At 44.7% G+C, this 15,038-nt stretch overlaps 1 protein-coding gene across 3 annotated transcripts in view; it reads right to left on the bottom strand.

Annotated features, from left to right (window-relative positions):
* Window positions 1-15,038, bottom strand: part of slc22a18 (solute carrier family 22 member 18) — a 157,947-nt gene that overhangs the window by 137,070 nt on the left and 5,839 nt on the right. The window contains exons 1-2 of one of the 3 annotated variants that reach the window (XM_068046083.1): window positions 9,531-9,614; window positions 9,189-9,419 (exon numbers count right to left, since the gene is read on the bottom strand). The exons of the other annotated variants lie outside the window; for them this stretch is intronic. Coding sequence (XP_067902184.1) covers window positions 9,189-9,212 — 24 coding nt within the window. The 5' untranslated portion in view covers window positions 9,213-9,419; window positions 9,531-9,614. Of the gene's footprint in view, window positions 1-9,188; window positions 9,420-9,530; window positions 9,615-15,038 lie in introns of those variants that run through there. 3 annotated transcript variants of the gene reach the window in all.

A 15,038-nucleotide genomic window follows, 5' to 3' on the forward strand; every position in this document is an offset into this window, starting at 1 on the left:
ATGAGGTTGTGATAGAAGCAGAATTGTATTCTGAGGGCCGACATGCATGTTCCATTTTGAGCTGTTCTGAATTTATGTGCCACACATGATGGAGAGTGTTCTCAGTTTGAAGCTGAGTCTTCATCTCCAAAAGGACTGCACAGTGGGTCACTCCTCCCAATACTGTCATGGATAGATGCATCTAATGATGAGGGTTAAGTAAGTTTTCAAATAGGGTGGCTTGCGTTGCACCGTTGTTGCCAACCCAGTCTGGCAGCTATGACATCAGTAGTGCTGCTACTTGGTGATGGACACTGAAGTCCCCACACAGAGTACATTCTCTGTCCTTGCTATCCTCAGTGCTTCTATAGTGGTGTTCAACATGTAACAGTTCTGATTTAGCTGAGGGAGGGCAATAGGTGGTAATCAGCAGGTCTCCTCCTTGCTCATGTTTGACCTGATGCCATGAGACTTCATGGGGTCCACAGTCAATGCTGGGGACTTCCAGGGTCACTCCTTCCTGACTTTATACCACTGCGAAGCCAGCTCTCGTGGGTGTCTCCTGTCAGTAGGACAGGTAGAGCCTGGGACATTGTCAAATGTCTGTGTTTTTGTGTGTATACTATGTTAGGTTTGACTAGCCAGTGGTACAGCTCTCCCAATTTTAGCACAAGTCCCCAGATGTTACTAAGGAGGCAGGGTTGCCTTTGTCATGCCCAAATCTGTTGCCTCTGTCAATGCCGGGTGGTCCGTCCAGCTTTATTCTTTTTATAGTTTTTCATAGCAGTTTTGATACAACTGAGTGGTGTTCTGGGCCCTTCAGAGGACAGTTAATAGTCAACCATATTGCTGTGGAGCTGGAATCACATATTGGCTAGATCAGATAAGGACCGCAGATTTCCTTCTCTATAAGACATTAATGAGCTACTTGGGTTTTTACAAATAATATCTGTAATGATGACTATGAAGTTATCAGCTTTCTATTCCAGATTCATTTAACTGCCAAGGTGGGATTTGGACTCACATCTGCAGTTTATTAGTCCAGCAAAATAACCACTATACTACCACATCCACATTTTCTTCCTGTATTTTACTATTCCAAGCCCTGGAAGCGATTGCATTTATATAGTACCACCCACATCTTCAGGAAGTTACAAAGTGCTTCACAGCCAATGAAGTACTTTGGAAGTGTAGTCGCTATTGTAATCTAGGGTAGTCAATTTGCACACAAGATTCCACAATGAGAAATGAGATAAATGACAAGGTAATCTACTACCAGGATAATGGAGGAACATCCCTTTTCTTTGAATAGTGTGAAGGATTCTTTTACATCCACCTGCAGCTGCCAGGCGAGGCCTTGGTTTAACATATCATCTAAACCATAGCACCTCCAATAGCAGCTTAGATTATATGTTCAAATCTCTATAACAGGGCTTGAACCCAGGACCTTTTGACTCAGAGGCAACCCACTGAGCCATCGCTGACACCTGATTGTTCTGTTTGCAGAAATGTAGTAAAATGTTTCAAAGTTCACTTGAGCAGGAACTGGGACCAGAACTGAGAGAAGCTGTTCAAGGAGTCTGGCAAATACGTGACGGGAGGGGAAAGGGAGGCTGTAGAGGCACATGCAATTTTTGTTAAGAGTGAATTGTGTTGAGTCAAGGAGGCACTCGCTTGATGCGACTTACCCATTTCATGCGTTTTGTAAAGTAAATGATATAAAAGTTCAAACATTTTATCAACAGACACAGTACTCTCTTTGGTATGTGCACAACATATGATTTTTTGTTCAGAAATGTCACCCCATGCTGTAACTCTGCTCTGCTGTACAGCATATGCAAAACTCAAATTTCATTGTACAAGGAAATGTTCAAATAAAAGTATGTAATTAGCAATTTAATCACCAGTCATTTCAAAAAAGGCAAGGCGCTGAACAGTTATCAGAATATCAATCCTACCGTTACTAAGTTCACAATGGACTTATGACCCTAGTATATCATTACAGCTCACTGCACCTGAAGTAAAAGATCTACAAGTGCAGTGCGTCAGAATGAAGGAGATATGCAAATAAGTGGAGTCCTGCAGTAGCTAACAGTATCTTGCCTTGCATAATAAGTTATCTAACTATCATGACCTTTGAGTTCTGTTCAAAAAGTATATACTATTCCAAACCAAAATCCTCGACAGAGATAACAGCATTTTCACTGTTCTGACACAGACAGGAGTGTGTTCAGGAAGTAAAGTTACAAATCAAGTTTTTGCCAAAACTTTAACTATCTTAACATTTTCTAAAGTTCCTGTGTACCCAGGATAATCCAGCAAGTTTAGTAAGTCTTCAAAACTTGATCAAGTCTACTGTACAAAAGTACCTTGAGCATTTCATTCAGGAGCTTTTAGTACTTTAAGTATAAAGATAGGTGTATGAAATAAACACAATAAATAGTCCTTGATGGTTCAGCAACATTATCCAGTGAGTAACTTGAGCAACACAGGCCAGAACCATCTTGATTCATTTCTCAACCTGTGCTGTCACCATCTTAGCTGGAACAGTGGTAGAGGTAATATAATTGGCCTCAGTGTCCCTAGATTAGAGAAAGAAAAACAACTCAGCTTTGATTTTCAGTAGGACTCTGGTTATTAATCAGGAACCTTAACTGATTTGCTTTGTGGGTAGTGAGGCCAACTGCAGTGTCCCCAAGATCAGCTAGCTGGCATTTACTGGAGACATTGCTGCTAGTATCTTCCTGGTCTGAACAGCTCAATTGTTCACTAGATAAACTCACTCAGTATTAGCAGAGACCCATTCTTATAGTCTCTGGGCAAGATTCAAAAATGAAATTAAAGCAGTTATATGAAATTGCACCAATTTTTCATGTTCCCCTTAATCAGAGATAGACCCTGACCTTACCAACCCTCAATACCTAGTGCTGATGAAATATATAGCACTTTATAAGATCTTAACTGTATGTACCTGCAAGTAACATGCATTTTACTTGGTACTTACAGGACATCACTGAACTGGTGCAGTGTTTTGTAGGTGGAAGGGAAATAGCCAGAAGTCGTGGTCCATGTTGGAATCATGACATATGTAGAAAAGGACTGAAGTCCTACAGACAGAGTTTCAGGAAGAAGTTAAAGAGCAGGACCTCAAAGGTAGTAATCTCTTGATTACTCCCAATACCTCGTGCTAGTGAGTATAGGAACAGTAAAATAAGACAGGTTAATGTGTGGTATTGAAATGGTACGGGGGGGTTTCAGATTCCTGGGGCATTGGGACTAGTTCTGGAACAGGAGGAGCCTGTACAAGATGGGCAGGTTGCATCTCAACAGAGCTGGGGCAATGTCCTTGCAGGGTGGTTAAATAGTGCTGAAGGGGGATTTGAGAGTGCGAGGGGCATCAAGAGGAAGCATTGAAAAGGAGATGCAAGGGGCAGAGAGGACTTGGAGAGAGAAACAGCATTACACTGAATAGGAAGAACCAGACAAGGGAAATGCAAATTGGGCTAAAATAGGTTTAGAGTGCACGTGCATAAATGAATGGAGCTTGATAATTAAGGTTGGTGAGCTATAGTCACAGGATTATGATATAATGGTATTAACGGAGACCTGGCTCAAACATGGGAAGGAATGGACACTTCATATTTCTGGCTAGAATGTATGCTGGAAAGATGGGCAAGGCACAAAAGGCAGCGGGGTGGTGAAACTATTGATAAAAGATACTGTTACAGCACTAGAAAGGGATGATGTATTTGAGGGTCTTTGATGTATTTGAGACGACCAGTGGGGCACCCAAAGCTCAAGGATGTTTGCAAACATGACATGAAGGGCCTAAATGTCAACTATCTGGCAAAAGAGGAAAATGGCGACACATTCTGTGGACTGGTGTGCACTACCACAGCGACCAGCTTGGCAACAGACGCCAACGTCAAAAGCAACTCCTCACAGCATCGCTTAGCAGCTTTATGTGCAGCACTTGTGGCAGATCCTGCCTCTCAAGGATTGACCTTCACAGCCATCAACAAAGGTGCATCAACAGAAGACACCCTACCTGCATGTCCACCAACTTTCATAGATGGAAGGAAGTCAACCAGAACCATTTGAGGCTGCAAAGTCAATATCTGTTGGGTCCAAATTAAGGAACAACAGGGAAGCTACTACACTGTTAAATGTAGATTATAGGCCACCAATTAGCGGGAAGGAGATAAAGGAGCAAATTAACAGGCAAATTAAAGTTTTTACATTGTTCTGTGGAGTAGTGACAATGGGGAACTTCAATTATCCTTAGTGTAAAGGGTAAAGAGGGGGAGGAATCCCTGAAATGTGTAAGAGAGAATCTTCTTGATCTATATGCTTTCAAGGAAGGAAGCAGTGCTTGATCTAATTTTTTTATAGACTGATACAGCACTGAAACAGGCCCTTCGGCCCACCGAGTCTGTGCCGACCATCAACCACCCATTTATACTAATCCTACATTAATCCCATATTCCCTACCACATCCCCACCTTCCCTCAATTCTCCTACCACCTACCTACACTAGGGGCAATTTACTATGGCCAATTTACCTATCAACCTGCAAGTCTTTGGCTGTGGGAGGAAACCGGAGCACCCGGCGGAAACCCACGAGGTCACAGGGAGAACTTGCAAACTCTGCACAGGCAGTGCCCAGAACTGAACCTGGGTCGCTGGAACTGTGAGGCTGCGGTGCTAACCACTGTGTCACTGTGCCGCCCATTTTGGGGAATGAAGTGGGGTAAGTACAGCATATTTCAGTGGAGCAGCATTCAAGAAACAATAATCTCATTATCATTATGTTTAAAATAGTTGTGGAAAAAGCATGGAACAATCAAATGCAAAAATACTCAACTGAAGGAGGGTTACTTTCAGTGAGTTGAAAAGGGAGCTGGCCCAGGTGGATTGGAATCGGGGATTGGCAGATAAAACAGTAATGAGCAATAGGATGCCTTCAAAGAAGAGATTGTTCAGGTGCAGACTATCCACATTCCCATGATGGGGAAAGGAACTGCATCCAAACTGGAACTCTCTGGATGACAAAAGATATAGGCCACAAAAGCGGGCTCCGTAGCACAGATAGTTCACTGGCTACAGATGCAGGGTTGAGGAAAAAAATGGTGGGTGGTGGGGGGGGCGGGGGAGTTATGCTCCTGACCACTTCTGGTGCAGCGTGTGCCAATCATCATGTTGTTGAAGGTAATAGCGCAGGCCTTCAGTGTGTGACAGAAAGTATGCAGTGTGGACAGATCATGACATCAGTTAGCTTGTAACGCGGATTTGGCGTCTGACCTGCCATTTTGGAGCTCACCGTTCCTGTTAACATGCTCTCAAAAACACAGCTGAACAAGTAGGAGGGAGTCTCTCACCAGTACTATTTAAAAGCATTACCATTCAATTTGCAGGCGAAGTGCTTTTAACTATCTACTTGATGCTTTCATCCTGGGCCAGTCCACAGTTCTAGCCATCTTTGAGCCAACATGTCGAAGCAAACAATGGCTGCTTGGCAACAAGGCACTCATGGTTAATGACTCCCCTGTGCAACTCCATTACATGCAGCCACGCTCCTACCATGAAAACCATGCGGCCACCAGAAACAACGTGGAGCACACATCATTATCCTGATGCAATGGTTCCACTGTCTGGACTGCTCGATGGTGGGGAGGCTTTCAGTATCACTGAAGCGTGTCTCCTGATTTGCAGTACTCTGCTATATCCTCCACGACTATGCCATCATAAGGGCACAGCCCTTGCCGCTATAGCTCCAGTGAGCACTGAAGGAGGAGGAGGAGGAAGGGAGAAGGCAGCCAGCACATCCACTGTCCAGACAGGCTGTCCATGAGCATCTCATCAGACTCCAATTCCCCTGAATAAATCCCAGGTCACTGTTGTTCAACATTTCCCCACCTGACCATCTCTCAGTTATAGACCGTCACAGCACATCATCTTGGTCACAACCTTGAAATAAGACACCAGAATGCAGGCATACCAACTTTATTCAACAACAGTTCCAATAATCCATACAATACTCAACTATTTGCACGTGTATTCCCTTAATGTCTATCTTGCAGGTGCCTTTGTCTAGCCTAATGTTCCTACGCAGTGCTGCCCCAATGGCTACATCATAGCTGATGGAAAACTACTGACTTTCAATGGGAGAGACTGCAGATGGCCTTGCAGGATGCCCTTGAGCAGCTCTCAGTCTCGAGGGACCGGCTTCAGACTGCTCCACCTCGGCATGGGTGGCAGCAGTAGAGGCTGGCTGGCAACAGCTGGGCACTGGCAGTGACAGGAGCACGAACGCTGTCATCCTGAGAGAGGACAGTAGATTCGTATCCCACAGAGCCAGTCACTCCCCCAGGGTGGCCCTTCAGCAACCCAAGTATTCTGCTGCAGCTCAGATTCCGTAGACTCCTACGAGACCCTGAATGCCCTTTGAGCACTGGTATTCATAGCCACGATGCCAACTGTCTGAGCCTGTACAGCACAAAGCTGGGCTGGCATGGCAACAAGCAGACATCTTGTGACTTCAGTCTGAGCTTCCATTGCAGCACTCAGACATTGCATGGTTTCTGCCTGTGCTGCAATGGAGGCTGAGACATCGGCCATCAGAGGCTGCTTCATAGTTGGGTCTGTAAGTGATCTTATGGAGTTGGTCACCACTTCAACGCTGGAAAGGATGGGCTCCAAGCCCTGTGCCAAGGTGGAACCGGACTCCAACATGCTGTTTGACAGTGACAACAGGTTTTATAAGAACATAAGAAATAGGAGCAGGAGTAGGCCATTTGGACCTTCGATCCTGCTCTGCCATTCAATGGGATCATGGCTGATCTGATAATTGCCTCAAATCTATTTTCCTGCCTCTCCCCCCATAACTCTTGATTCCCTTGTAGATCAAAAAACCGGCTAACTCAGCCTTGAATATATTATATGACCCAGCTCCCACTGCTCTCTGGGGTACAGAATTCCAAAGATTAACGACCCTCAGAAAAGAAATTCTTCTTCATCTCCAGCTTAAATGAGAGACCCCTTATTCTGAAAGTGTGCCCCTTATTTCTAGATTCCCCCATGAAGGGAAACATCTTCTCAGCACCTAGCCTGTTGCAAGCCTCCTCAAAATCTTATATGTTTCAATAAGATCACCTCTCATTCTTCTGAACTCCAATCAGTTAACATAAAAGGGAACCCAAAAATCTTCTACCAGTATGTAAATAGTAAGCAGATAGTAAGAGGTGGAGTGGGGCCTATTAGAGACAAAGAGGGTTATGCTTAGAGGCACAGGGTAAGGCTAGAATACTTAAATGAGTACTTTGTATCAGTGTATTACTGAGAGAATGCTCACAAAATATCAGTAGAAGTGGAGATGGTAGAGGTATTGGATGAGGTGAAAATTGATAGGCATGATGTACTGGAAAGGCTGGATATGCTTAGAGTAGATAAGCCGCCCAGTCCGGATGGCTTGCATCCCACGTTGCTAAAGGAAGCAGGGGTGCAGATAGTGGAAGGGCTTGCCGTAATCTTCCAATCTTCCCCAGATACGGGGAGGTGCCAGAGGATTGGAGAATGGCAAATGTGACACCCTTACTCAAGAAAGGGTGTAAGTACATTGCTAGTAACCACAGGCCAGTCAGGGTATATCAATGATGGGTAACGTATTATAAATAATAAACAGGGAAAGTAATCAACAGCCATTTGGAGAGGTTTGAGTTAATGAGGGAGAGCCAGCACAGATTTGTAAAAGGCAGATTGTGCTTGACTAGTCGAATTGATTTTTTCGATGAAGTAACAGAGAAGGTTAATGAAGGGAATGCGGTGGATGTTGTCTATATGGATTTTTATGAAAGCGTTTGATAAAGTACCACATAAAAGTTTGGCTAACAAGATTGAGGCTCATGGAACAGGAGGGTCAGTGTCAGCTTGGATAAAAAATTGGCTTAAGGACAGAAAACAGCGAGTCATGGTACATGGTTGTTTTTCAGACTGGAGGATGGTAGATAGCGGTGTCCCCCAAGGTTCAGTGCTAGAGATATAAATAAATATATATATATATATAATAATGACTTGTATATTGGAATACAGAATAAAATTAAAACATTTGCCAATGATACCAAACTTGGAGGTGTGACAGACAGTGGGGATGACACCAATCCACTGCAACAGGACAGACAGGCTAGCAGAATGGGCAGATAAGTGGCAGATGGAACTTAATACAGAGAAATGTGAGATGATGCATTTTAGCAAAAGGGATAAGGAGGGGCAATATAAACTAAATGGCACAGTTCTAAAGAGTGTACAGGGGCAGAGGGACCTGGAGGTTTAGGTGCATCAATCTTTGAAAGTGGCAGGACATATTGTGACAGTAGTTAGCAAAGTATATGGGATCTTGGGCTTCATAATTACAGATATTGAGTACAAAAGCAAGGAGAGAATGCCGAACCTTTATAAAGCTCTGGTTTGGCCTAGAGTATTGCATTCATTCCTGGTCACCACACTTTAGGAAGGAAGTGAGGGTACTTGACAGGGTGCAGAGTAGATTTACCAGAATGGTTCCAAGGATGAGAGATTTTAGTTACAAGGTTAGGTTGGAGAAACTGGGGTTGATATCCTTGGAGTAAAGGAGATTGAGGGGAGATTTTATAGAAGTGTACAAGATTCTGACAGGTTTGGATAGGGTAGTAAAAAAGCTGTTCCCATTAGCTGATGGTACAAGGACCAGGGGACACAGATCCAAGGTTTTGAGCAAGAGATGGAGAAAGGATGTGAGGAACAGCTTCTTACACAGCGAGTGGTAATGATCTGGAACTCGCTGCCTACGGGGATGATGGAAGCAAAGACAATGAATAATTTCAAAAGGAAATTGGATGGACACTTGAGGGAAATAAACTTTTAGGGCTAGAGGGAAAGAGCCAGGGAATAGGATTGATTGGACTGCTCTGTAGAGTGCCAGCATGGACTCAATTGATCAAATGGCCTTTTCTGTGCCATTGTGACTCTAAGTATTGGCCCAAACTACTCAACCTTTCCTCATAAGACAACCCCTTCATCCTAGGAATCAACCTAGTGAACCTTTTCTGAACTGCCTTCAATTCAAGTATATCCCTCCTGCATTTCCTGTGTAGGCCCATCGGCCATTTCCTGTACACCGTGCAATCGAAGTCTTCATCTGAGTTCCCTGCAGCAGAACTCATCCGCGACCTTACCTTCCAGTGAGCTGGCACGTGCATCCCAGCCTGGCTCCCTTCTGCCTGGTGACTCACCACATGCAGATCCCATCTCTATACTACCCTCTAACGTGCACATAGTGCCAGTATCTGAGCTGGTGGCTGCGAGTGTCAGACCAAGTGACGATGCTTCTTCCTCAGAGGTCTGCTTTTCTTCTGGGCCTTCCGCCTCAGACACCAATGGCTAGTCCGGTTGCAGTTCTTGGTTACCTGAAAGCATAAATGCACAAGGAGAGGGTTAGGATATGGTAAAGGGGGGGGGGGACATGGAGGGAAAGCAGGAGTAATATGATTACATGATCTGAAGCTTGTACATCATACCAGATTGCGGGATAAGAGTGAAGTGGGGTTCGAGAAGGTGCATACGGAACATACAGTCATCCTGGATGGCTTCAGTGACACCGCTGGCCACCTCAGTGATGGCTGCTTTAATTAGTCATAGCACTGACTCCTCCAACGGGGATCAGCACATGCAGTCCTGCCTGTCCCTGCTGGTTTTCTCTGCTGCTGTCTATTATGGACCACCTTGTCCTGCAAAAGATAGGGAAGTGTGTCAGTGAGTGTGCTGTCATGCGATTGGGTGATGTGCCTGTCATAGCTGAATAGTTGGCAGCATGTGGAATCTGCAAGATGTGGGTGTGCAGCTTGAAGCAGTGGTAAGTGTGTGAAGGTGAGGTGGAGCACATGAATGCCCTGGTTGCCAGAGATGATTGATAGCTGTGTGATGCATTGTGCAGAGCGTGAGGTTAGTGGTGCAGTTACTTGGGTATGGCATTTGAGGATGCATTCACTGACCTTGACCACTCATGTAAGGTCACTGAACTTCTTCCGGAACTGTATCCAGGTCCTCAGGACCAAATTCCTGGCATTTATCTCCGTGGCTACCTGTCACAGGCAGTGTCTGTCTGCAGGGTGTCCTGCAGATACATCAACTCACTCCTCCTTTCAACCTCCAGCACTCAGGTCTGCAACACTGCATCCAAGAATCTAGGAGCAGGCTCTCTGGCCTATTGCACCATAACTCAAGTTTCTTCCTTCTCCTAAGGCGAGTTAAAAGAGCTGTTGCAGCCACCATTTAAGAGGGGCAGGTTGACTTACGACATACAGGCTAGTTTTAATTGGTGATAGATTGACACAAACCTTGGAGCCCTGCTGAGTGTGCAGCTCCTCAGCAGCGCATTTAGTGCTGGGCTGCATGCCATTGTCATGGAAATGAGCTGATAGCACAAAGTTTGTGCGCTGCCTGAATTACTATGAACAGGCACAGGTTCAGCGCGCATCACATCCGTTATTTGGCCTTATCAAGTTTTTAGCCTAAAGAGCTTAAAAAGAAACGCATAAAGGATTATTATAAGGATTGTGCTGTGTACAAATTTTCAAATCTTCTCTGGCCACAGGAAAGGTACCAGAGGACTGGAGGACAGCAAATGTGGTCCCATTATTCAAGTAGGGTAGCAGGGATAAACCAGGTAATTACAGGCCTGTGAGTCTAACGTCAGTGGTAGGGAAATTATTGGAAAAAATTCTGAGACACAGGATTAATTTCCACTTGGAGAGGCAGGGAATTAATCAGGGATAGTCAGCATGGCTTTGTCAGGGGGAGATCGTGTCTAACAAATTTGATTTACATTTTCAAGGAGGTGACTGGATGTGTAGATGAAGGTAAAGCAGTTGATGTCATCTACATGTCATCTAAGGCTTTTGATAAAGTCCCACATGGGAGAATGGTTAAGAAGGTAAGAGCCCATGGGATCCAGGGGAATTTGGCAAATTGGATTCAAAATTGGCTTAGTGGAAGGAGGCAGAGAGTGATTTTGCGAATGGAGGCCTGTGACCAGTGGGGTACCGCAGAGATGGGTGCTGGGACCCTTGCCGTTTGTAGTTTTAGAGATACAGCACTGAAACAGGCCCTTCGGCCCACCGAGTCTGTGCCGACCATCAATCACCCATTTTATACTAATCCTACACTAATTCCATATTCCTACCACATCCCCAGCTGTCCCTATATTTCCCTACCACCTACCTATACTAGGGGCAATTTATAATGGCCAATTTACCTATCAACCTGCAAGTCTTTGGCATGTGGGAGGAAACCGGAGCACCCGGAGGAAACCCACGCAGACACAGGGAGAACTTGCAAACTCCACACAGGCAGTACCCAGAATTGAACCCGGGTCGCTGGAGCTGTGAGGCTGCGGTGCTAACCACTGCGCCACCCCAGTGTACATTAATGATTTAGACGTGAATATAGGAGGTATGACGACTCGAAAATTGGTGGTGTCGTAAATAGTGAAGAGGAAAGCCTTAGATTACGAATGATGTAGATGGGCTAGTAAGATGGGCGGAGCAGTGGCAAATGGAATTTAATCCCGAGAAGTGTGAGGTGATGCACTTTGGGAGGACTAACAAGGAAAGGGAATAAATATACAATGGATGGTAGGACCCTAGGGAGTATAGAGGCTCAGAGGGACCTTGGGGTGCTTGTCCATAGGTCACTGAAGACAGCAGCACAGGTAGATAAGGCGGTTAGGAAGGCATACAGGATACTTGCCTTTATTAGCCGAGGCATAGAATACAAGAGCAGGGAGGCTATGTTAGTGCTATATAAAATGCTGGTTAGGCCATAGCCGGAGTACTGTGTACAATTCTGGTCACCACACTATAGGAAGGATGTGATTGCATTGGAGAGGGTGCAGAGGAGATTCACCAGGATGTTGCCTGGGCAGGAGCATTTCAGCTATGAAGAGAGAATGGAAAGGCTGGGGTTGTTTTCCTTAGAGCAGAGAAGGCTGAGGGGGGACCTGATTGAGGTATGCAAAACTATGAGGGGCATTGATAGGGTAGACAGGAAGAAACTTTTTCCCTTAGTGGAGGGGTCAATAACCAGGGAGCATAGATTTAAGGTAAGGGGCACGAGGTTTAGAGGGGAGTTGAAGAATCTAGAACACACTGCCTTAAGGGGTGGTAGAGGCAGGAACCCTCACAGCATTTAAGAAGTATTTAGATGAGCACTTGAAATGCCATTGCATACAAGGCCACAGGCCAAAAGCAGGAAAATGGGATTAGATTGGATGGGTGTTTGATGGTCGGGGCAGGTGCGTTGGGCCAAAGGGCCTGTTTCTGTGCTGTAAAACTCTGACTCTACAGTTTTGGTCTGCTTATTTAAAGGAGGGATATACTTGCATTGGAAACAGTTCAGAGAAGGTTCACTCGGTTGATTCCTGGGATGAAGGCATTGTCTTACAAGGAAAGGTTAAGCAGGTGGGCCCCATACTCATTGGAGTTTAGAAGAATGAGAGGTGATCTTACTGAAACATTCTGAGGGGGTTTGACAGGGTAGATGCTGAGAGGATGTTTTACCTCACGGAGAATCTAGAACTTGGGGGCACAGTTTCAAAATAAGGGGTCCTCCATTTAAGATGGAGATGAGCAGGAATTTCTTCTGAGGGTCATTAATCTTTGGAATTCTCTACCCCAGAGTGCAGTGGAGGCTGGGTCATTGAATATGTTCAAAGCTGAACTAGACAGATTTTTGATCTACAAGGCAGTCAAGTGTTATGGGGGACAGGCAGGAAAGTGGAGCTAAGACCACAATCAGGTCAGCCATGATCTTACTGAATGGCAGAGCAGGCTAGAGGCGTCAAATGGCCAACTCCTGCTCCTTATGTTCCGAATTTAATAGAGAACCAAGCTGAACAGAAAGTAGAGGGGAACTGAATATGAAAATAAGAGGGGAAAAGGAAATATGTGAGAATAGATTAGAAGGTAACATAAATAGTAAAAGGATAGTAAAAAGAGTGGTGGGCCAATTAGGGGCCTAAAAGGGGATTTGCGCATGAAGGCAAGGGGAATGGCTGAGGAACTTAATGAGTACTTTGCATCTGTCTTTACCAAGGAAGAAGATGCTACCCAAGTCATAGTGAAAGAGGAGGTAGCTGAAACAGTGGATGGACAAGAAATTGATAAAGATGGGGTATTAGATAGGCTGGCTGTACTTAAAGTTGATAAGTCACCAGGTCCGGATGAGATGCATCCTAGGATACCGCACCTGGAGTATTGCGTGCAGTTCTGGTCACCGCATTATAGGAAGGATGTGGAAGCTTTGGAAAGGGTGCAGAGGAGATTTACTAGGATGTTGCCTGGTATGGAGGGAAGGTCTTACGAGGAAAGGCTGAGGGACTTGAGGTTCTTTTCGTTGGAGAGAAGGAGGAGGAGAGGTGACTTAATAGAGACATATAAGATAATCAGAGGGTTAGATAGGGTGGATAGTGAGAGTCTTTTTCCTCGGATGGTGATGGCAAACACAAGGGGACATAGCTTTAAGTTGAGGGGAGATAGATATAGGACAGATGTTAGAGGTAGTTTCTTTACTCAGAGTAGTAGGGGCGTGGAACGCCCTGCCTGCAACAGTAGTAGACTCGCCAACTTTAAGGGCATTTAAGTGGTCATTGGATAGATATATGGATGAAAATGGAATAGTGTAGGTCAGATGGTTTCACAGGTCGGCGCAACATCGAGGGCCGAAGGGCCTGTACTGCGCTGTAATGTTCTAATTCTAATTACTGATGGAAGTAAGGGTAGAAATTGCGGAGGCATTAGCCATAATCTTCCAAACTTCCTTAAATACAGGAGTGTTGTCAGTGGACTGGAGAATTGCAAATGTTATACCCTTGTTCAAAACAGGATGCAAGGACAAGCACAGCAACTACAGGCCAGGCCAGTCAGTTTAACTTTGGTGGTGGGAAACCATTTAGAAATGATTGTTAATTTTGTCCTGAATAGTCACTTGTACAAATGTGGATTAATTAAGGAAAGTCATCATGGATTTGTTAAGGGCAAATAGTGTTTAACTAACTTGCTTGAGTTTTTTGATGAGATAACAGAGAGAATTGATAAGGGTAATGTGGTTGAAGTGGTGTACATGGACTTCCAAAAGGCATTTGATAAAGTGCCCCATAACAGGCTTATCAGCAAAGTTGGAGCCCATGGAATAAAAGGGACAGTAGCAGCATGGATATAAAATTGGCTGAGTGACAGGAAACAGACAGTAGTTATTTGGACTTGAAGAAGGAATACAGTGGGGTTCCCCAGGGGTCAGTGTTAGGACCCCTGCTTTTCTTGATATATATGTTAATGACCTAGACTTGGGTGTACAGAGCACAAATTTGAAATGTGCAGATAACACAAGACTTGGAAGTATTGTGGACTGAGAGGAGGATAGTGATAAATTTCAAGAGGACATAGATAGGCTGCTGGAATGGGTGGATAATTGGCAGATGAAATTTAACGTAGACAAGTGTGAAGTGATTCATTTTGGTGGAAGAATGAGGAAAGGCAATATAAATTAAAGGATACAATTCTAAAAGTGGGTACGCAGGAGCAGAGGGACCTGGGGTATATATGCATAAATCATTGAAGGTTGCAGGGTAGGTTGAGAAACCAGTTCATAAAGCATATGGGATCCGGGCTTTATAAATATGGGCATAGAGTACAAGAACAAGGAAGGATATACCTGTATAAAACACTGGTTTGGTCTCAACTAGAGCAGTGTGTCCAGTTCTGGGCATCTCACTTTCAGAAGGATGTCAAGGCATTAGAGAGGGTGCACAAAAGATTCATGAGAATGGTTCCAGGGATGAGAAACTTCAGTCACATGGATAGGTTGAAGAAGCTGGGGCTGTTCTCCTTGGAGAAGAGATCAAGAGGAGATTTGATAAGTGTCCATAAAGGGGTCTGGTCAGAGTAGATGGGAAGAAACTGTTCCCATTGGTGGAAGTATCCAAAACCAAAGGACACCAATTTAAGGTGACCGGCAAAAGAAGCAACGGC

The sequence above is a fragment of the Heterodontus francisci genome, chromosome 14, assembly GCF_036365525.1.
Source record: "Heterodontus francisci isolate sHetFra1 chromosome 14, sHetFra1.hap1, whole genome shotgun sequence".
NCBI lineage: Eukaryota > Metazoa > Chordata > Chondrichthyes > Heterodontiformes > Heterodontidae > Heterodontus > Heterodontus francisci.